The sequence below is a fragment of the Bactrocera latifrons genome, unplaced genomic scaffold (genome assembly GCF_001853355.1).
Source record: "Bactrocera latifrons isolate USDA-ARS-PBARC rearing strain unplaced genomic scaffold, ASM185335v1 scaffold_48, whole genome shotgun sequence".
In the NCBI taxonomy this organism is placed as follows: Eukaryota; Metazoa; Arthropoda; class Insecta; order Diptera; family Tephritidae; genus Bactrocera; species Bactrocera latifrons.
This window is the reverse complement of record NW_017537134.1, coordinates 759,724-783,728: the sequence shown is the minus strand read 5'-3', so window position 1 is coordinate 783,728 and position 24,005 is coordinate 759,724. Positions and strand designations below refer to the sequence as shown.

The window sequence follows — 24,005 nt, the reverse complement described above, 5'->3', positions numbered from 1 at the left end:
GTAATTATTTAAGTTTTTTTTCCAAATAAACGGTAAGAAAATATTCTCATTTACTCATTTTTATAATCTTTGTAAGAAACTTAGTTAAATTCTCGCAGCTTCATTGAAGTATTTACGAAAAGAGTGAGTTCGAATTTTGTTAATGGTACAAAACTGAGAGAACGCTTTCCAGAATAACGGTTTAAGAGCGTATATCATATGTAGTTTCTTCGATTAATATAAAAACAAATTTACCCACTATCGTGAGAGGTTGGRTGGCGGTTTCAGCTATAATTCTGGAGAGAAAAAAAGAGTGAATACTGTTTTTTGCTTCCATTAAAACAGTTTGTCTCAATTCAATGGTCAAACATTTCATTCCGTGGAAAATATAGCACCATGTTTCAGTTAGAATATTTTCCTGCATTAGGAGCAGTTATACGAAAGCCATGAAATCTAGTTKTTTTTAATAAACTAGAAACTTTTTTGGATTAAAAACTTTGGAAAAAATACTGAACATGATCAATTAGTACCCTCTTAGACTTGCTTCGTCTCATTTTTGCTTCACTCATTCCTTTTAAAAGTTTTAATTACACGATACGAGCCAATAAATCATCTGATGCCGTCAGCAGCCGTGATTTATTATTAATTGACTAAAACACCTTGCGATTGTATATCCATAAATTTTTTTTTTTTTAGTACATAAATATATAGTAGATATGTATACGCATGTGCCTGTCTCTTATACACATCTAGATGTGTATAAGAGACAGATGTATACGCATGTGCTGTTTGAGACCACAACTTGAGTTATTCTAATATGAATGGCAACAGAAAAAGAAACGGGAGCTAAAAAGTTAATTAAAACAGCGGTTTGATGCAAATCTGCCAGATAAGATTATTAATTATAGATGAAAAATTGTATTTGTGTTTTAAAATAAGGCAACTGGRGTAGCAGGGTGAGCCGAAAAGCGAATCGAGCCGCGAAACAATTATAAATCAAACCACAACCAACGATTGAAATAACCTTTTATTTTCTAACTCATTTGTCACAAGCAAATTGTATTTCTTTTAATAAATCCTTATGAAGTCATTTACTTATTTAAGTGGCCTTTGAACCACCCCTTATGTCAAGATGCTCCCTCCACTCTTACTGAAAWGAGCTGTTACATTTCGAGCAACACTCTCAATTGAGACCGGCCACTCCCTTCATAACAGTTTCACGTTCCACTGCTTACCTGCACTTCGATGTCAGCTATTCCTTCTGCTTCTGCTGGTCTATTATTTATTTAGATATTTTAAATGAATTTCATTAAGGTGTGCGCGTGCAAGGGCGTTTTTTTCTAATAAAGGTGACGCCGTGTCATTTTTTGGATATTCTTTTAATTTATTTACGCAACGCGACCCTCCTCTGGCATTTTCATTCGCTCATCTCAGTTCATCCAGTGTTTTTCGATTTTTAGTATATGTATATATATATATAAGTATATGTATATATGTATTGCTTATTTGTTATTATGCGGCAGCAAATAGTATAAAATATGCAAAGGACACACCCGGAATTTTTCTGGTTTTGACTGTCACCGCAAATTGCGGTCAAATTTAATTAGAATTTTAATTTATTGGTACTAGATAAAATTTAAAAAATAAATTAAAGCGGCAGGGTAAATACTAATTTATTTATCTAGGAAGGAAAACGTTTTACAAGAAAAATTATTTAAGGAATGCAGGGCAGTTTGATGAGTTGTGCGCTTTTCGCGCTTATTTCATTGAGAATTGTTATTGATCTTCACTTCAGTCGAAGCTTGCTGAACGGTGCAGAAGGATAATCAGATTAGCGATTAAAAGTAATCATATCTAGCGCTACTTCTTTAAAATTCAATTTAATTACAAATTCTAGTGTGCTTAACAGCCACATTAAAAGTAAATAAAAGCCTTAATTGAAAGGCAAGAGAATTTGCTCATATGATGTGAACCAAATTCGACACGWTTTATGCCCYTAAAATTGTTATTTGATAAAAATRTGAAATCGGATTTCAATCACGCCCACCTCACAAATAAAACAAATTTACATTCCAAATAACAYATCAACGAAACCTCTTCTCAACCGCCCGGCCCTCAACAAGTAAGAAAAAAKCCTTATTTGGGAAATATAAAATCTAATCGAGACATCGAAGATACCAAAGCATATCTCAAAATTAAATAGTGAGCCAGATTTAGGCAAACAAAATTAAAAAAATCGATGAAGCGGCTATTCATAAATACTTCGAATTCAGAAAATAGTAAAAATTAATTGCAAAGGGTCAAATGAAACGAGCTTTAGATAGAGTACATTCTTTTACTGTCTTAAATTATTATACTTAACTTGCTTCACTTGGAATTCATTATTGTATAAACTAACTCGAATGTGGAAAAATGAAAAATGAGACGTCATTTTAAATATGCCAATTGCGTTGATTTTCCTATTCCTGGCAGCAAAATGAACTAGAAAATTTCTATACAAACGGACAAACATAACAGTATTGAAGAGTTAGCTGAATATGCGCCAAAAAAAAAGGGACGAGCAATAAGCGAAAGTAGAACAGAGCAGCAGCGAGAAATATATTGACAAAAAATGGTTGATGTAAATAGTCCAGGGCACGAAGAGTTTATAAAGGATGACCGATGAAAATATGCTGCTATTAATGAGGTTATCAAAAATGGTTGGCGGGCTTAAGTTAAATGATGTGGCTGACGGTTAAGTTGATCCTCACTGCAAATTAAACTAAAACCAAAGTAAAAGTACTACTGTCTTTCGTAAGTGTTAAAAAAATGTGAAGAGTGGAAGGATTCATAATATGCGATAGAAATTGCCACTCATATAAGTGACGGCCGAGGTAATGGGTCGCTGRATTTGTAATCTAGACTAGAGTGTCATGATGAAATCGCACAGCTGTTGCAAAAGGTCCCTCACACTACTCAGTTGAGACTTAAAGCATTCGCAGGACTGGATGCAATGTGCAAATCTGAAAGTTGTGCATCAAGTGTTTTGAGGCAAAGAAGAATATCAGAAACGATTTTTCCGTCAACATATGTAGTCATCCCCTTTCCAAATTTTCAAATAAACGTGGAATTTGACGGTTCGATTTGTTTAGGAATTCTAGAAAATAAAAGTTTTAAGTCACAAATAATTAATTTTGACGGCTTTTACATTCTACTTTAATTTTATTTTGGTATAAAAGACAACCTATATTGAGACTGCGGTCTCAAATTTAATAAAAAAGCAGAAAAAAGTTGATCTAAAAAGAAATAGATAGGTTTATTCCAACTATTTTCTATGCGCAGACATCCAACTAAAAGCCAAAAAGATTAAAGCACAAATGAGGTGGAGAAAGTTTGAAGTGCCCAAGGTCCGCAGGTCATATGAAGGGGAAAAATATTACAAACATTTCAATAAGTGAGCCTTTCCGACTCTGCTTTTATTTGATTCTCCTTTTCATTGCGATTGTTATTTTATCTACTGAAAACTTTTTTTGGCTTGAGATGCCCACTTTTATACRTAACCCTGAGTAAGTGGCAAAACAGCTCACTACACAATTTTCTACCCCCCTTACTGCACACACTTATAAATAATACACCCATTTCTTTCACGCCTTTTTATTAATGTGTAAAATAAGCAAATACTTTGCATTGCTGCGGCGGGCCGAATCCTTTTTTGCGCTCATAACTCCAGTTGCCATTTTGACCGCCGCCAGTTGGTAGCCGACAGCTGCCAATTTCGACAAACGGACAATGTTATTTCGTTAAACAGTCCCTTGAGAAAYTCACACAAATCGATGCGGAATTTCACAAATTTAACTAATCCCATAAACGCACACAAACATGTGCATAGTTGTGTTGTCCCAATAGCCAAGTGGGTTCATTAGAAAGCAGTTACACTRTATATATGTAAGAAAGTCTGAACRTATTTGCACAGCACTCACCTTGTATGGGCACGTAAATATTCAAATATAGGCAATCTTCCGATTGATTTTGCAGATACGGCAATAGACGCTTCAAATACTCCAGCCGTCCTTTGGGCATACGCTCTAAAGCGGCTGTCTCGTTGGCGATGTCGGGTAGGCGTTGCGGACAAACCGGACTAAATCTATATGTCAGAATGAAAAGAAAGGAAAAATAGTTGACATCATTGTATATCTATTATATTTAATAGCACAGTATGTAAGTATGTGGGTAAGAAAAAGGGGTAGATTGCTTCCAAAGCACAGGATACAAATGTAAGAATGAAGATTGTTTTAAGATATTATTTTATTTTTTGATAACTGTGTTTGATATAAAGAAAGCTTTTATATAGAACTTTATAAAAAAAGAATGTTTTTGTTATTTAGTTTTTAGATAAATTATCTGGTATTATGTTAGTGTGTAACACTAGCTTTCAAATGGTTTAGAACAAGAGTTCTCTCAGAGCTCGACAAAACATTAAATGACCACAGCGTAGCTACTGMAAATGTGTTAGCCTAAGAAACTAATATTGAACCATATTTTTACAAAATTAACAAAACAAGAAAATCAAATCAAAATCAAAATCAAATGAAAACAATATACACCCCTTGACATTGGATCGTATCTTATATTCAAAGCAATTTTAGCTTCTTTGTGCGTACTAGAACCAGTTGGCAATATATATATGTACTTTGATTTTGTTTTCAATTTAAACGGAAAATTTTAAAACTTTTCTTTTGCACTTTCTTCGCAATTTCCCGAAAGGCCATTATTTCCATAAAAATGCCGCCATTTCACTTTTAACTTTGCATTTAATGTCATTACATAATTTTCAATGGCGCTTGACACGCGTAATCTTTTCTGTAAGCAAACAAATAATAAGTTCTAAATAAAAAGAAGATGAAGAGAGAAAAGAATTGCAAGCTTGTCAGAAAGACAATAACGCGGGACGGTTCATTGCACTATAAGTGTGAAGACAAGCAGGCTTCTTTCTTACCACGTTAAAGTTTAATCAACTTATTCCATTTTCTTAGAAATTTGCATTCAATTTTATTTTGCTGAGGGACCAGACGTAACACTTTGTGACTTAGTTTGAAATTTGGTACTCAGTTTTATAAATATTTTGCTGTTAGAGACTTTAAACTGAACATGTTCAGTATACAAGTATCAAAAACTCTTCTAAAATTAAAAATACTTAAAATCGTGAAAAGCTTGAAGATTTTCAGAAACAAATAATTAAGACCTCCTTGTAAAAAGAAACCAATTTTTTTTTAATTACAGAGACAAGTTAAATAAGAGAGACTGTWAGGGACAAAAGATCATGTTAAGATAGAATTGGTTTGCATCTGTCGTATTGATTCCATCGAAATGATTGGAGATAATATATTTTATAATGATCTCTCAAAACTAGAAGCAGCCCATATCTTACAACCTTAGTTATACCTTCCTGTAGGCAGGAATTGAGTTTTCCATAAGGAACTTCTTATCCTTACTTACTTATCCCTTCCTATAATCAAGAATTATGTTTGTCATAAAGCACTTTCCAACTGAGTGCTCAACAAATTATTTTACTCTTAATTGAACAATAAGAGTAAATTTCATCTTGATAGTATACTATTGACTATACATAATCGAGCAAAAGAAATCTCAGTGAATGAAAAAATGAAGTAGAAACGAAAATTGTGACAATTTCTTTTGGAGTCACCATCTTTTATTCTTCTATAATGTCTGAATGTTTTTCAAAACAGTTTAATAGCCAGTAAGTGTGAGAAAAATTTTTTTAGTAATATTTTGTCCTTAAAATATTCTCATTCTCGAATGAAATAGCAATTTTCTTTAATCGTTTGAGAAGTAGAATAACATTTGACTAATGCTAGGTAGTGTTCTGAAATTCCTGCTAGCTACTTTTCCAGTATGTTCACCTTGTCATTTATGTTGCCTTTCCGCATAGCCTATGTTACATTAAACCCTTAAATTATTCAAAGCATATAACATTATTTAGAATAAACAATTTCATCTGACTCGATGTAATTTTAATAAAATAGCGAACTCTTAAGGGCGGTCTATGAAATTACACTCTAATAAAATCCAAAGTAGCTCACGCTTTGCCAGTTAATGAGTTTATGTGCTCGTCACACCAGTTAAGTGCCGACACCCGCAACAACAGCAACAAGCATAACGAGTAACCGCGATTCACATAGCAACAAAAATTTCTTGCAAAACAAACAACGTAAAACGTACACATTAAAGTTAAAGTCAAGAACTCAGCAAGATAGAACCTAAGTGCCGGTGCCGGTTGATGGCAACGCTGTTTCAGCGAAAATGAAATGAAAAATTTTCCAACATTAAAATCTTAATTTCACTTTTTTTACAGCATCTACGGTGAGCGCTTTGCGCTATGCCACAGAGTGGCTGACAGTGTAGGAGGAAGTGGCAGCACTCACTTTGCAAACGCCATTATTAAAAAGGCACACAAAGCATCGCAACAGCTAAGAGCAAAGTATATGTATGCATATGTATGTGTATATGTATATATCAACAATAAAGTAAAGAAACAAATGTTAAACCACTTTAAGGCACTAGCGGAGGCGACATCGCTTGTGAATTTGATTGGTGGAGAGGTACAGAGATGCTTAGATAACATGCGGAGCGTGCTGAAGCACAGATCGGATGAGCTGTGAAGAGTAATAAAACTTAATCTTTAATCACAAAGATTTCTGGGACTCTGAACTCCGTAATTAAAGAAATTTGTGGTAATTTAAAAGCATAGGTCCCAGTTAGGAGCTTGCCGACAGGAGAGCAACTCTTAGTAGGTATTATTCTGTCTATCACACCAAATACATAGCTAAGCGTTCCTGAACGTCAGTCCTGACTTGGCAACCGAATGAGCTGCATATTAATGTGTTCTTGTACAATGGCCCCCTCCTTGGCTATCGAGATATGACATGATTTATATTTGTTGGTGTCCACTTTTAACGCTTATTTAAACAATGGTGTGTCAACCAACAAAAAACTATCTGAAAGCTGCTGGAAGTACAAAATCTGATTTACCTAACGTCGTATAGCGTAAACTTAAACTTATACCAGCTTTTGCTGTAAAACCACTTATTGGAAATATCATGGAGCTTTTTTCCCTACAGATTATGAATGCGTATAACCTTTAACGAAACAGAAATGCATACAGAGCTATACGTGAGAAAAATGTGTGGGAAAAATTATAATACTTCGTGCGCTTGACTTAAGTGGTAGCTAAGGCATTCAAATGTCTCAGCGCACAAATTCGTTCAACGCCACACAGTCTCCGTAATCTCYCATTTTAAGTCAGTCTGCTTGGCAACTACAAAGGTGGTAGAGGCACCACCATTGTCTAGGTCGTATCGTATATTTATATATGTTTAGTGCCGACAGTAACATAATCCCCAAATGAGTATCATAGCGAGTCTTATGAAAGTGTGTATGTGTGTATATATACACACCTTTCAAGTTTGCCACACTTATTTTGTAATTGAGATGCCTAATGCTGCGTATAATCCAGATCAGAGATAGGAGGATACTTGGAAGYAGCCTAATGGGGAAGCAAGATTAAGTATGAAAAGCTTTTTATTTATAACGCTATTAGTTCCACTGTCACTGCCAATTTTACTAGGAATGTTGGCTGTGAAGGAACTTGAGTGAACAGTTCTGACATTTATATGGTATACACGTCAATCTGGAGCTATGTAGCTTTGCAATGCATAGAAAAGCTCACATGTGTCTTTAACAGAAACAAATTGGTTTAGKTAGCAGATAAGAACAGCATTACTGTCATATGAAAAACTTGCCTTTTTACCTAAAATCTAAGAGGATGGGCTAACTTCGGGTTAAATTGAAGATATGATTTCTAATACCTTRGCCTACGGGTTACAAAGTGCAGCAAGAAGCAGGAAACATGAACTTGCAAAGTGCCTTTTCATTATATAATGACGGCATGACACTAACTTGAAAAGTAAAASACCTTGCAACACGTGTCTCTATTGCCTTTGCATCTTTGACGCTTTTGGAACTGTGTAAGTATTGACGAAACGTAAAAACAAAAAACAAAAAAAATATTGGAATGATATTGAATGCTTATATATGCTACCAAGTTATTCTTTGTTCTCTGAGTCAGTAATTATGACTACTAAACTTTCTATGTTGGAACCTTATTCTAAGTAAATAAGTTTCGAATTTTTATTAAAAAGTTAAGTTCAGAAGATTCGCAGTATTTTCTTTAATTCACAAAAGCAGARTCCACATCATTTATACATTATATTATATACATTTCTTCTCTAACATTTTCATTTACCTTTTTTACGCTTTCTGTATGTACTTTATAAAGCAGCTATGAGAAAGTGAGCTAAGTGTTTGCTATTTGCTTTTTCACTGAAAAAATATTAAAAAGTCTCTCTCCTTGTTGTAAATATGTTGTGGTAAACTCCATATTTTCTCTGCTGACTTTTCTTTGATATTAAAGAACGCTTTATATGCAGCACCAGCATTCTGAAAACAGATCGATCGCAAACTCCAGCACTCGGCTTATGTTATAAAATACTTCAGAGTCGATTGCGTAAAATTGCTCAATTATTTATATTTAAGCATATAACAAAATTTACAGCGGGTATTAACTGTAATTACAGTTAGAATATAACAAACAAAGCTCACAGCCGATAAATCTGCACACGTGCATACCTCGATGTAAATTTTCCTGCATAAATGAGTGTGTGTGTCTGTATGTGCATGCAGGTGGTTTGATATCCGCYACCTCTTCTTAGCGATTGTACATAAATAAATTCGAAAGCATAATGAACATTTTTGCATAAATACATGCACGAGGCACACATACATTCATATAAGCAYACCGATATAGTCACCACAATTRTGGTGTGTGTTCATCGGCCATTATGCTGGTGGTAATAAAATTTGAAGCTTTTTTAAACGTTGCCTTTAAATATGCCTGCGTGTGTGAGAATGTGTGCATGTGTGGAATCTCAGGTATTTTATGGCTGTCTGTTGCTGGAATTGCTCCGATTATTTTTATACAACTTAACTCACTCATAACGCAGGCACGTRTATGTGTGGGTGTGCATTTTTGTTAACAAATATATGGTGTTGGTGTTGGTGTTGGTATGTTTGCCACTTTAGTGCACTGCATCAATTTGGTAATCATAAAATTTTCGTTTACTCAGCAAAAATGTGTGTCGATGGAAAATACCAGCCGGAAAATGTTTTTATTACAACACATTAGCGCCAAACGCAATTTACGATGTTTGTGCGGCATGGGGGGGATGCTGATCGTAAGAACAACCATAAAAGAATGCGAATAACGGTAGTGTGCAGGTGTGCAAAATAAAAAACAATTGACGGCAGGGATCAGTGTCGAAATTTATTGTGGTACTCTTGKTGCGCAGCGGTATGTGGGGGGAGAGGAATACAATTTGTAGTATGAGTTGCACAATCAGCTCAATTGAGACATAAATCGCAAAATTGTTTTTTAATGATAATTTTCTGCTAGTTTATCCACCAAAACGTGCATTTTGTTTTTAAAGCTAGGGTGGAAAGTGCCTATGTGCTCATGAAGTGGACTTCGAATTGCGGCAGATTATCGGAGATGACATCCCGGAAATATTAGCTGTGATTAATTTAGACCTCAATATCATATTCAATGGCTAGCGGTTTAGCGACAWAGAAGACGTAATCGACGAGGCTTTTTCACTAGCTAGTGCGGATGGGTTAATATTGCAGGTGGAAATCACTCCACTCAAAAACATTACCTAATTTCTGTCAAAATTTTCTTCGAACTTGAAATTCACCTACAAGCGGAAATTACTACCATGAATATTTGCATCTGACATTAGTGACTCATTAGAACATTGCGACTTGCACTTTGGTTCTCGTACTGGTGTGTTTCATCACTCGATTTATGACACAAAAGATGGAAAGAAGGAAAATATCAAAATTTTYCAAAGCCGAACATTTCAAGGCAACCAACATTTGATGACAAAATCATGACAGATGCTTAAACTATTGTTCCGTACGAAGGCCACCATCAAGCCAAACCCGTTAAATAAACTGCTTTTGCCATTGCTGYACATCAGAAAATCCATTCCTGATTACTCGCAATGAAAGCACATGCAACAACAGYGAAGACGCTGACTCTTTGTTGTTCCTGCACATCAAAAAAGTCATTTACGCGCGTATCTTCTCTTCTTCTACTTTCCTCATATATCGATTTAATAGCGTGCGCTGCTTGCTGCAAATTGCTTTGCGCCACATGAATTTCTTCAATACTTTCTTCACGCGTTACGCAATGATTTTTTTACCTTTGGCWTTTACGCATTTGTGTCAAGTATAAGTTTTATGAAGGACATGCATGAAATCTGGCGTGACCTAGCATATTTTCAGTCATTTTGAGAAGTTAACCAGTTGTAAGAAACCAAAAAGTTTTCATGAAACAAATTTAAAACAGTTCATTTACTTTGTGTTAAATCTTCAKTTTTTGAAATAATATCTTTTCGCAAGTTGAACTGSGCTTCGAATTGCTTCCATATCCATCGTATTCTGCAGATCTGAACCCCAGCGACCGCAGATCTTACAAGAATATCCGCTGGGTACAAATTTTCGTCAAAAGAAAGGGTATTGCCTAAACTGAGGCCAATTTGAAGCAAAGGAAAACTCGAGTAACAAAAATGGTATACAAAGTTTTGAGAATCGCCATAATCAGTATATCAGCCTTGAACGGAACTACATATTTGCAATAAAATATGCAAATTTAGCAAAAAAAAAAATATATATATATACTCATATTTAATTATGTTAGACAGGGAACTTGTCGATAGACACTTCAGTGTACAAATTGGAGTGTATTGCCATACCAATTATCGAACACTAGTAATACAGCATATATCTGTGGAAAATAGTAARGAGGTGCTTTATTTGCTTGCCAGCTAATTATTTCGTAAACTTATTTCCGCAAATTTTTAATATTTATGTACATAAACGAAATTTTACATTTTGGCTCGATAAATCTATGCACACCAAGGTTCTGTTTTATTCGCCATATATTATCTTTTACTTTATTACCCAGCTATAATGAAGGGAAAATTTTTTATGAAAGCATTCGATGAAACTTAACTCGGCATGAGAAGTAGTGCAAAGGAAAAATTTAAAAAAAAAAAAAAAACATACTGCCGATTGTAAATGTGTTGCAATTTGGGTCTCCCTACTTCCTGTAAAAACTGTTCAAAATAACTCTACTTTTCCGAAATAACTGTTCTTTATTTAAGTAAGCACTRACATGTTGAACAATCTCTAATTTGCACTCACCTATCTGCCTTCTTAACGCCCGACCACATGGCCGCCGAAACAGGTGGCATGAAACGCAAATTGCCCACAGGTGGCGAGGCATATGGTATGCCGCGATACGCTTCCACCGGATCCAAGTGCCKACCTTCAAGTTGTACAATAACACCGGATATGGCGCCGTTGCGTGTGTGTATAATGCGCGAGGATAATTGCGCTGGCAGTTGATCTCCATGTGTATGACTATTGACGTTGTTGTTGGTTATGCCGCCACCAACATTTTGCCGACCACTACGTCCGCTATTACTTACGCCAGCTCCACCAGCGCCACCACTACTGCTACCGGCACCGCCCGCCAGTGAAGCGGATTGTAGCATTGAGCCAGCGCCAGAGGTAGCAGATGCGGCGCTGCTGCTTGTCAGCGAGAGTGATGGACCCAAAAATATATTATTGGCAGTCAGTGAGGCAGTTGTTATCGGTGAGGAGACTAGCGACATTTGCAAGCTATTGTCTTCGGACGCTAATGCGGCGGCCGACTGCAGGCGATTGTTGTTGTCCGTTAATGAGGCGGAGACAAGCGCACGAAACACCGCTGAGGAGCTGCTACTACTGCCCCCATAAACAGTGACATCACGTCCGCTGCGGCTGTAATTTCGTGTGTTGGCATTTTGATTGTTCGCACCATGCGTTGCTGTTGCCGCTGTGGCGAATGAGCCACTGTTGCCGCCGCCGCCGCCGACACATGCCAAGAGTAGGAAGAATATGGAAAGTACGGTGGTGTTTGTTTCCAGCAAGTACAAATAACGCGGTAACATTATCATAATGGCGCTATGTAGCACCCCTCTAAATTTATGACTCTGGCTGCAGCTAAAGTTGCTGCTGCTGTTGGCGTTGTTGCAGCCTCAATCCGCTCGCTGGATGCTTGTTGGTTGCTCGGTGCTAACTAAAATGATTGTTATTGCTATTTATGCACCTAACGGTTTGCGTATAATGGCGTTCTCTGTTTATAATGACGGTGAAATTATGCCATGCACTTGCTGCTGTCGCGGCTTCCCGTTGTCCTTATTTCAACCGCCATTTCGCAACAAATTCATACAACTTTATATTACCAGCAGTTTTAAGAATTTTAAGTGTTTATTAGGTAAATTGCTTTTCTTGTGTTAATTGCAAAAGTTGCCGCATTTAGTTGTACATAAATTGCCTTAATTTTCCGTAGACTTCGATCTAATTTTCATGCTAATTAGTGACTTCAATGTTCATTTTATGTACTATTTTCAATCTCCTTCTTCACTCTAAGATTACTTGACACTTTCTCCATATTTTACTGACGAACTTCTTCTTTATACTTCCTTACACAACATCATTCATTCATCTCTTGGCGTTTATAATTTTATACTCGCTACTCTCTCGCAATCTCTCTGAGATGATGTATTTGAGCTCAACTGATCCATTCGCACGAGCATTTGAGTTTTGTTATATTCGAAAATATATATCTGGAACCGAGTACACCTTTCAACATTTGTCCGTGAATCGGTCTTCACTGCGCAAATCTAGAAAAAAATAAATTTTTTGTAAAATTAATTAAAATAAATCAACTTTGGGTTTAATGCAGGTTTAAAAGCAATATAAGCATCTCAAGCAGATAATATACATATAATAATGCGTTCTTAACAATTGGATTGAATTAAAATTAGTTAAGAGATGACAATCTTATTTACGGAATTTTAAACTGTCGAATTTCTTTAAAACATTTCTTTCGCTGTTACTGTGATACTAATAGTTTATCATTTAGCTTTGAGCTAAAGTTAGACAAAAAACAGTTTGGGTTTAGTAGAAGCCCATTTAAGTGCTACCCAGTTGCTGTCACCTTGTTTGGATACTGTTTATATGAAAAGATTTCAATCACTTGTCCCCTTATAAGTTCAAGGAGTGACTTGTTATCGCATTTTGCTGGAAACATTCAGTAAACTCGAATAATTGCAGGAGATTTAAAAAAAATAAATAACAAATAAAGCAGAAACCTTTCTCTATATCGCAATATCTGCCAYAGAGATCATCCCTAATACCTGCCATTAGAAATATAATATATAATCCAATAAAGCCACAAAAAGCGAAAGTTAAGRGAACAGCTGACAATAACAAAGCTCAACGTAGATTTTTAATAAAAGAATCAAAATGTAATCGTATTAAACTAAARAWAAAAAAAACACTTCTGATCCATGTAAAAGGCAGCGTTTACTGTAGCCAAAATCTAGATAGCATATTAAACTTAAATGCAGCACAAATGCCACTTGCGACAACCTCAGCGTTCTTCTTCTTCCGCCCACTAACGCGTTCACAAGCTGCTCACACAGTGTAAAGTTGWCGCTGCAGGTGTTGCAACACCATAAAAAAAGGAGTAAAACGAGAATAACAGCCGCTTCAGTCAACTCACAYTCAAGTAGTTAAAATTGCAACAACAACACGAAGTGCATTTAACATAACAAAACGTTGTTAAATGCACTGAGGCGCATATGCAACACTTCATAAATACATGCATGTGTGCATTAAGCAAAAGCAAAAAATAGAWACAGAAAAATGTGGCCTGAAAATAAATGCTAACGTGTAGAGTAGCTATTTGTTACGTATACGCCGTGGGGTTGGCTTGCAAATAGGGARGTTAAGCCTGTGTCAGCTGTATGTAAATTGATTGGAACGAGTGCATAAATAATGCAGGGAAAAAGCAGGGAAGAAGCAGCAACTAGTGTGGAATACGTAACGTTCCTCCACAGAAAGGAAGCGTGAAAACAACAGAACAACAAAAGCAATAGCATAGCTGACAACTTCAGCAGCTTGACAATTGTCCTTAGGCTGGGATTTAAATATGAGCGTGAGCGCTAAGTAGCGTAACGTAACGCAGCTGAGCGTGAAACAAGTGCAATTGCAGTGCGGATCATTGCCAGCAATAACACAAAAACGAGCGCCAACTGTAGCCCAAGCCAAAATAACAGCATGCGCCTGCAGCCGACACATTCTTTTGAATCGTCACAGAGCATTGCTGCTTAAGGGCTGCAAAAATGTACGTAAGTATATTCATAGCTAAAGCACACATCTCGGTATTGCCAGGTTTTGAGTTTGATACAACTGCTCTTATTGGAAACAACCACTAAATCAATCTTCTATGGAATCACTATGGTTTGAGTGAGTCTAAAAAAATAATTAATATGATTTAAGTAAGGAGTGGCGTCTTTTACCTACCTACTAAGGAGGTTTCTATATTTCATCAAAAATATTTCTTTCATCARTGTAGATATTTGTTATCTTTATATATAAAAATCACGTGATACGTTGTTTGTCCGCGATGGACTGCTAAACTACTGAACCGATTTTAGTAAAATTTATCACACTGTATCCAGATCGCGCCAACTTAGAAGATAGGATGGTGAAAAAAATTCATAAATAAAAAATACAGTGAAAGCTCTGTTAAGTGGACAACTCTATTAACTGCACGGAAAGACTGGTAAGCAGACATTGACAAGCAGCCTTAAATTCGTTATTTTTTCTAATATAATTTATTTGTGTGAACATATTCAAAATTAAATCTCAACTACAATTATTTGGATGCCTATACCGACAAAAATGGTTTCGCCTATATTCGTAAATAAATTTTCACTGTATTGAATAGCTTATGACATGAATAATAGTACAAAATGTATACCACAGCAGCGCGTGTCTGGATCCACTGGTAAGTCCTATAAATTACAAGAGTCTAAAAAGGCTCAGAGTTAAGTTTTAGTTATGTTTAGATGTTGTAACCAATCTTAATAAAAGTTAATTTTTATATTCCTCCACGGTACCTGCTGCCGGGGTGTTTGGATAGATGTTGACACCCAGATTTTTTTTAACGTAATCCCAGAAAATTTATAGTACTTGGAAGATAACCTGAAATGGCAGATGGAGGATACCATAAAGCTTAGCTTCTCACGTTTGAAAATTACTAAATTTCGAATGAAATGTGAAAATCTTAATTTATATCATAATATTTCCTGTCTTTTCAATAATCTGTACCGCATATGATTATAGAGACACGGTTACGTATCACGTATTGGCAGTCGGTATAGCTTCTAAAAGCCGTTTATTTTGTTTTATTTTTCTACTTATCCTTTGAGACTTACTTCTTTCGTAATACAGGCTAACATCAAAGATCACTTCGTCGTGCCAAATACGACCACAAAAAATGATCCTAGAAAGTTCAAATGACAAAACTTATACGGGCTTTTAGCATGCTAATGTCAGATAAATAAACCAGATACAAAATTATTTCAGTGGCTTTAAAACTTTTTGTTCTCATTGCATTCAAACAACACTAAAACTTTTGCCTGTAGTTATCGCCATTATCAGGGTCCTTGTTTCCGCTTCCCATACTAAAAAGGTGTGGACCAATTTTTGTTTAGAATTTTGAGTTTCTCTGAAATGCCTTTCTATCTGAAAGTCGTCATTTACTTTCCACTTGAAGATATTCGCTTAGTCTAAAGTACGAACGTTGAAATATATGAAAATAAGTTTTTACTACTCAGTACAACAATGTTTACTTTAGATTAGCATTACAAAATCCAATTACGCCATATTGCCCTGCCAGCAGCACAACAATTCAATGCTGGGTTTATACAAGCACTGCCTGCACGTGCGACTGCGTTAGTGGATAAAACCTGTAAGTGTCGTGCAGAAATACAACTACAATTGTAATACCGTGAATTGTATAATCACTTACACTTGCGCACAACGTGCCTGCGACATACTTCGACATACTTCACTTATGATGCACCTGCGCGAGCATTAAGCGTCTGACTGTTGAATGAATGCCACAGATGCGCAACTATGAGGCGGCCACGCTATGAGCCAGCAAATGCATTCGTATGAAAGCCTTTTACCACCATTTACATACTCACACATATACATTTGTACAGGTATACCTGAGTGCGTAGTGAGCCAGTTAATCCAATGGAGTGTGTGCAACATGCAACAAACAAGGACAAGGCCGTTGTCGTTGTCGTTGGCATTGTAGTTGGTGTTGGCGTTGCCAACTGCATTTCATTTAATATCAGACAAAAGCAAAACCATTAGCAAGACAACAATATCCGTATAAACGCAAAAAGAATAACGACGGCAACAATGAAAATGGCATACAGTGTATGTGTGTATGTGTCTGGTGGTGGGTGGTGGGTGGGTCCCATTTGAAAACACATTTTCTCTCGTTTTTTGCAACGAGTACGGCTGGCACACGCTTCTTGATGTGTAAAAGCACTCTTCTGTATTTTCATTGCGGCATAAAAGTGGCATTTGAATTGCATTAACTTGCTTGAGTTGGAGCTTACGGAATTCTTACTTGAATGCGTGTAAAGAACGTGATGCGATAGCGCATTTAAGTTGCTGGAGAACAAAGTGAATCTTAAAGAGCTTCAATTTAAAGTTAATTAACTTAATGGTATTTTGAAGATGCTTGCAATATGGTTAATTTCATTTCAAACTCTGAATTTCTGAGAAAGCTGCTGTTTTTACACTGTGGAACATTTTTGGGATTATTGTCGGGGGGTGAGAAATTCCAAGTCAGGGTGATGGTACTAGGTCCGTATAGTAAAACCCTCAAAGTGTTTGGCGTACGTATGTGTCAGTTGTTTTATTAACTTTTAAATTTTTTCCTTATATTGATGTTATTTCGCTTAGTTGTAACATTTTGGCAAAAAAAAAGAAAAAAAAATAAAAATAAAAAAAATGCTACAACTGAGAATTATCATTGGGAAACTTGAACTTATATGGTTCTTAGAGATGAACACAAAACTACGGACGGATGCTTTTGCAATGATTTTGTGCTGTCTATTTCCTCACTGAATTATTTGGGTTGGCCTAATGTATATATTTCTTGATTTCGAAAGTGTTTCATATTTTAAAGTAGTTTTTCACGGTTTTATTGAAAAGTAATGTGTTTCATAATGCTTATTTTTTCATAATTTCTGATAACTGACCAAACCCTGAATCCATCTTAGATTATGCTAAACCTTTATGTGTGCTATACAGGATTTCCTGTTCCAAAAGTTTCTTTTTCTTCACCGTTTATTTTGGTAGATATTTTCTTAGATACGAAATTCATTTATCACTTTTAAATATTTCTCTACACCTTGGACAACAGTTTTTAATTTGTGCCAATAATAAATTCACTATGACTTATAGCATGTTATGCTACAAAATCGTTAGCGTCTTTCGAACTTGTGACTGTTATAACACTCCGTAAGAGCTGATTTCGATAAAAACCTCCGATTATCTCCAAATGATATTCCCTTCGGAAATCAGAAGGCTACTCTTAACAGGTTTCTCCTTTGTATACCGGTTATCCGCGCTAAAGCGCACAAAAAAGAATGTTTTCCATCTTGATCGATTGATGTGTATTTCAGAAAAAAAAAAAAACTTTCCCAATTTGTAACAAGCTTTTCCGGGTCAGCCTTTGCAAAAAAAAAAAAATAATAATAATAAGAGTATCATTGAGTACCGGTCGCATAGCTCTGATATCTAGCTTAAGCACTTTATTTCTGTTCTACCTCGAAAAATACCATACTAGGTTCAATAGTAATAACTAGTGAACTGGTACAATTCAATAACCAGTTACATCTATGTATTGCAGAGTAAAGCGGATAATTTCATAATGAGAGTATAACAATGCAGAATTTCTTTCTTTCTTCTTTCGTTTAAGGCGGCCGTCTTTACTTTCAAAGTCAAATCTAAGGTAATTAAATAGCCAGTAAATTAACACGTAATAAAAACCGGTACTTAATGGCAATAAGAAAATAAATAAAAGTCCAATTAGGCGGCTTAAGAAGCGATTGTATTTCTAGTTTATTGGCTCCAGACCGACGATAAAAATACAAATAATATAGTAAATTGTGTGCGGCACTAAATCAGATTGCTTTCGCGCGCAACAATCGGCGACAATTAACAATTTAAATATTGTTTACTAACGTAGCACAAAGCCCTAATGAAAACAATAAGATTCGCAGTTCATTGGCAATTATTTAACAAAGTAATTTACTCGTTGTAAGCAGCGACTTTATCAACTTGTAATACTTTTCACTTGCGCAGCTATTCGGGCGCAACGGACGCTGGTTAAGTGAGCGATGCAATTTATGGCATTTGTGTGTGTGTGTGTGTGTCGGTGGGTGGCTGAGCAGCCACCACACAAGTATATAGAACCAATAACAAAGGAGCCGCATGAAAGCCAGCGAATAAGTAATTGCCAGCGGCACAACCTTCACTTTACCAACAGCAAGTAGCTGCAAGTACAACAATAAATAACGGTACAATATGCATATATACAGCAAGTGGTAAGCGGGTAGTTACTCCACTTGCTTTGAACGAGCAAGAGTGGGGCACAAAGACTTTGTGTGTAATTAAAAGCTGTAAAATATGGAAATGAGCCAATGCGCGTAAAAGCTAAGTGGAAATTAAAGCACACGAAAAAAACGCCATAAAAAGGAATTTACAAATATCTTGACTTGTGGCGGTGTGTGCTTAAAATGCATGGAGCAATGTTGAAATTTCCAGCTTTTTACTCTGGGAGGCAAACGGAAAATTTTTAACTCAAAGAAAGAGTAAGTACTTCGAAAAAATACTTATTGGTATCGTTACGCGAACAAGTAGACAAGAAACAAGTAGAGCAGGGCAGAAATCCAGAAAGTGAAAATATGTGCAAGGTATTTAACAGCTAAGTATCAACAGCGCCGGTGTATACTCAATTAATGAAGCCGAATATTCAAATGACAATTCATGCAAACTGTTGACCACTGTGGTGGAAAGTGCAAAATGAAATTGAAACCGCCAGTAAGAGTCGAAACGTCATCAAAACGCGGAATGAGGCGGCGAAAAAACTTCGCACATTTATTGCGAATGACAGCGCGACTTGTATGTTTGTATGTACGTAGTTGTGTGTATGTGGATCAGTAAAAAAACTGTGTCATGGCCACTATGTCATTGCCAGTGTCGTCGTTACGGAGCTGCCGCTTCCCACACAGCTTTCAAGTCAACGCCGACGTGCACTCGCTGCCATCCGCAGCTAATTACGCGGTAAATGTACTGCATAATAATTCCAGTTCACATACAAGTCTGCTAGCCCGCGCATACAAGCATGTTTGCCTACAACGGCAGTAACAAAAATGTCGACCAGACGTAAAAAAAACCCGAGAAGCATTACAGACCTCGGCGTAATGTCAATGCTTTGCATATACGCCTTACCGTATGCTATACATTTTTCCTTTTTTTTGAATTAATGGCAAAATCATTTACTTGATACTTTACTTTTGATATACTATCCCTACGTAAATATATCATGAATAAAAGAGAGCTGAATTTAAAACTTCTTTAGAGCGTGCAATCTATTAGTAGCATCAAAAAGTTCAGGTTGCACAAGTCTATAGTGAAGGTCTATCTTCCCAGTATAAACTGTCATTAGATGAAATAATATAATATTATTAACAGCAACGAGAAAGAAAATGAGAGCAAATAAACATATCAGCTCCTCTTCTTCTACTTCTGTGGTTGCTAAAACTATGACAGAGAATACACAGAGAAATCTCGTTCGGCTATTCCGACGAGCTTATCCATTTATTGTCATTTCATATCGTAAATCTTAAAACGGATTATTTTTCACCATATCTAATCTTTCACAATAATTTTCCCTACAGGGTGGCTGAAGTATGCTTACAAAGGGAAAATAATTGATTTAGCTTATTTGATTGCAGCCAAGGCGAATTGAATTTATTTTTCAATACATACAAATTAGCCAATAAGCTGTTTTATGTCCCTCTAATGCATGAACATTAGAGCGGGTTGATTTGCAGGTAGTCAAAAATAGCGGCATCTTAGCGTTTGCGGGAAATTTTCTGATTTAGTTCTAAACAACATTGCCTAAAAGATTATAGGTTTAAAATCGGTTTCAAAGCGATTTTTCGTAGCGATCATAAAAATTTGTTACTCCTTTTTTGAGATATCTAAGTGAAATTTGACGTTCTAATAATCATTTTCGGAACCTGGTCGATTTGACTACGAGATCACCTAACTCCCATACAACCAATTACACAGATTTTTTAGACTTCTCCTTAAAACCACTAGCTCAAAACCAGTTTAAGACTCATAGTCTTTCTTTGGGAAAGTTTGCTTAGAGTGATCCGTAGAACATTTCCTGCATTTTATAGGAAGAAAAAAACGACCCACTCTAATGTACATAACATTGTACATACAAAAGTTTACATTTGTTTGCGCGACTGTGCAAATTTGCTTTTCTCGTGCATATTTCAAGATTTGCCTATATGCATATATGTATGTGCATGTGGCTGTGTGTATTCTATGTGCAAATGTCGCGATAAATTGCCAGTTAATTGGCTTGTAAATAATTAAATTAGTCGAGCATTCCAAACGTCATGCGAATGGGTAGAACAGATTTGTCTTTTGTGGGTATAATGCACGAATGTTTATATTTAATTTAATCTATAGTATGTCAAATATTACGTGTTTAAGTTACTACCCTTATATATCTATAACTTTTTTATAGCACCCTAAAGTTAAACTGCAGCGCTCCTAAATTTAGGCAATCGCTGTAATATTAAATTGTATGTGTACGAACTTCGTCTAATATTTTGTAGACTATCTGAAATGAAGATAAGTTGGAAGTAATCCGATATATTTTTCTAAGAAGAAAATAATTATATTCAGTATTCGATATGGTAGATAAAGCAGATTACATACTCGCGTCCTAGTTCTGGAAAAAACGCACTTCATTTTAATGACTAGAAACATTCTGTATTCAAAAAATTTGGCTAACGAACCAGTGAGAGAAGAAGTCGTTAGCTCGTTGACTCTTTCACTTAGTCGAGTTTTGACAGAGGTTGCTAGTTGATTAATTGTGTAACTGCCTCATTGTTGAATGTGTATTGTTTATTATGTTCTCCATTTTATAAAGAGAACTGATGAAAAAGGCAGATATCAAGGAATTAAAGAATTTCGAAAAAGATGACAACATTATCGTTATATAATTGACAATAATGAAAAATCAGGCTTATTAAATGTATCAGAACTTACAATTACCTGAAAGATAAATGTTTAAAATTGCTGCTTTACGTTAATATCGAATTTGTTGATTTCGTAAGAGAAAGAGGGTAATGTATAAAGCATTTTAATCCATTTTGGATCTCCCACATGGGTATTTTATTCCCGCTGCTTTTTTAAATAAGCATATCTGGAAGTTATTAGTAATGACCATGAGTAATAATAGTAGTAATACTATTTTGAGACTATTTCTTGATATTCTATTGTAAATTAAGGAAGATCTAGATGGTATATAAAAATTAATTTTGATTAAGCCTCTAACAGTATCCAAGTAAAATATATACGGATCCTTCGAAAATCTTTTACAATATCATAACCTTTATTTTAGTAGGTAATTTCGGCTGGGTGCGCTTTGCCGGAACTGCCATAAAGCAGTATTGAGTAGATGTTTATCGTTGCCGCCATAGGCGCCTGCATTCGGCTTTATTGCTTGCGAAATGCTCATGAAGTGTGCGAAATCATTGGCACAATGCCAAGCGAACAGAGCGGAAATGCCAACACAAAGAATCAATATGGCAAATAGAGGGAAAACAAACAGCCATTTCAAACGCACATACACGATTACACAGTTCACCATTTAGGGCTAAATATATACTTGTCGTCAAGTACACATATATATGGTATATATTTGCGCTCGGCAATGTACACAACTGCTTTGGCTAGCACATTTATCATACAACAAAGCATACTATTAATGTTCAGATAAGCAGAAAGCAAATCTCGATATAAGTAAGGCAGTGCTGAGACCCATTAAAATCAAGAAATGAAAACGAAGCCAAACGCAGACTGGCAACTTGCGAAGCGGCGAAGTAGCCGAGTGGCGTGAAAAGCAATAGCAGCTTAAGAGTGTGGGTGCGATATGAATGAGGTAGCGGTGTAGATAGCTTTCACCAAGCGCCATACCCATTTATTGATTTGGTTAGGTTTAAGTGCGAACACAAAGTAACTAGCCAACTAGAAGTGAGATTATTTTGTGGGCTTTTGGTAAGGGAAAAAGTGTGTGGTAGAACGTTCAGGTAGCCTTATGAACACACACACAAATACACACCATTAGCCAAGAACACGCTTTGGCGATGGCAAATAATGCAAGCTGATCGGATCTCCTTCTCAATCTTTGAGCTGACCTCACATTAAAGTGCTTCCGAAAATTTAATAAGTCAACAGCTAAGGACATAGGCACTTATAATGTTTTGACAAACATAAAACTGGGTATTAGATGCACTAAATATTAATTACTTCTAACATACATACGCTTCTAATACTAACAAACCAGGAGAGGTCAGAAAGCTTGCGTAATGGTGGAATTCTATTTATTATTGAAGCAAAAGGGGAAGACTCTCCTCGCACTGATATCACTTTCTAGAATTATTGTCAATTTAAGGAAAAGGTTGCCTAAACAGACTTTAATCGATAATTTAGTAAAAAAGATAAGCCAGAAAATATTTCAAAAACTAGAGAAACTATATTTAACACAGCTAATAATAAATATCTGCTAACTCAGAATTATCAGATTTTTTTATATATTTTTTTTAAATATCAGACTTCCATCCAAGCAGCGGATAACTGGAAAATGAAGGAGGTAATGCATTATAGATTAGTCGTTCTTAGCGCATGTACCGTATTTAAGTGCTTTTGAACATCATTTCTGTACTGACCTAGCAGAGTTTGCAAGAGACTGCCTCGCATTTACCTTCGCTTTGGTAAAACCCACAAAGCGGATCTTTGCCTGATCCAGGATCTTGTTATGTCTGTTTTTATCTGACTAAACAAGTGCATGCTCAAGAGAAAAAAATAAGGAATCATTTCTAGCACTTTCTAAAGCCAAAATGTTATAATAGTACCCTCGAAAATGTTTCCATCAAATCAAGTAGAATACGCGGCGAATTTTGGGGGAATACGTGAAAGTAAATAAGAAAGTCAAATACTGAGTGCTAAAGTTTCCGCAAATAGCTATAAGATGCTTTTGGCAAATAGTTACTTGCTTTGTGGAGAAGAAATGTACAGACATCTGTTACATATATACATACATATACAGTATATTTACATATTTATGTGCGCAAACTATCCGACTTGTTAAATATTTCTCTGCACGTTGCGTTGTATACTCACTACAGTCGTCGCTGCGATAGAAGTAATACCGCAAACAACTGCACGCCAAAATCGGAAATATATTATTCAAAAGTTTTCTTACGCGTGCACGCACACCAAGATTACATTTATACACACACACTTTATGTGTAGAATATATTTCTTTATGTATATTTATGACTGTGTTGTAGGTCTTAGGAGGAGCTGCAGCTGTGCTTTGAAGTAAAATAAATAGTTCCGAAGGGTTTTTAAGCTCACTTAAAGGGTTACATGGGTTTCATGGCATAAACAACATATTATAGTCTTATTTAATTCTATAACATCTCGAGAATATTGTCGTCTCAAGATAATCGAATAATATTTTTTATGATACCGCTCTCGCTCGTTGCTGGCTATATCACTTAATCTCAAGTAAGTTCCACACAGATGTTAGAAATAGAATTTGCAAAGTCATGAAGGAAGGATTTTGTATTTGCGCCAATAAACATATTAAAAAAAAAAAAAAAAAAAAAAAA

The 24,005-nt window shown here is 35.8% G+C and overlaps 1 protein-coding gene across 1 annotated transcript in view; it reads right to left on the bottom strand.

Annotated features, from left to right (window-relative positions):
* The window catches only part of LOC108973429 (neuroligin-4, Y-linked), a 117,185-nt gene that overhangs the window by 46,625 nt on the left and 46,555 nt on the right, over positions 1 to 24,005 (bottom strand). The window contains exons 3-4 of the mRNA XM_018940688.1: positions 11,299 to 12,824; positions 3,939 to 4,102 (exon numbers count right to left, since the gene is read on the bottom strand). Coding sequence (XP_018796233.1) covers positions 3,939 to 4,102; positions 11,299 to 12,095 — 961 coding nt within the window. The 5' untranslated portion in view covers positions 12,096 to 12,824. The remainder of the gene's footprint in view (positions 1 to 3,938; positions 4,103 to 11,298; positions 12,825 to 24,005) is intronic.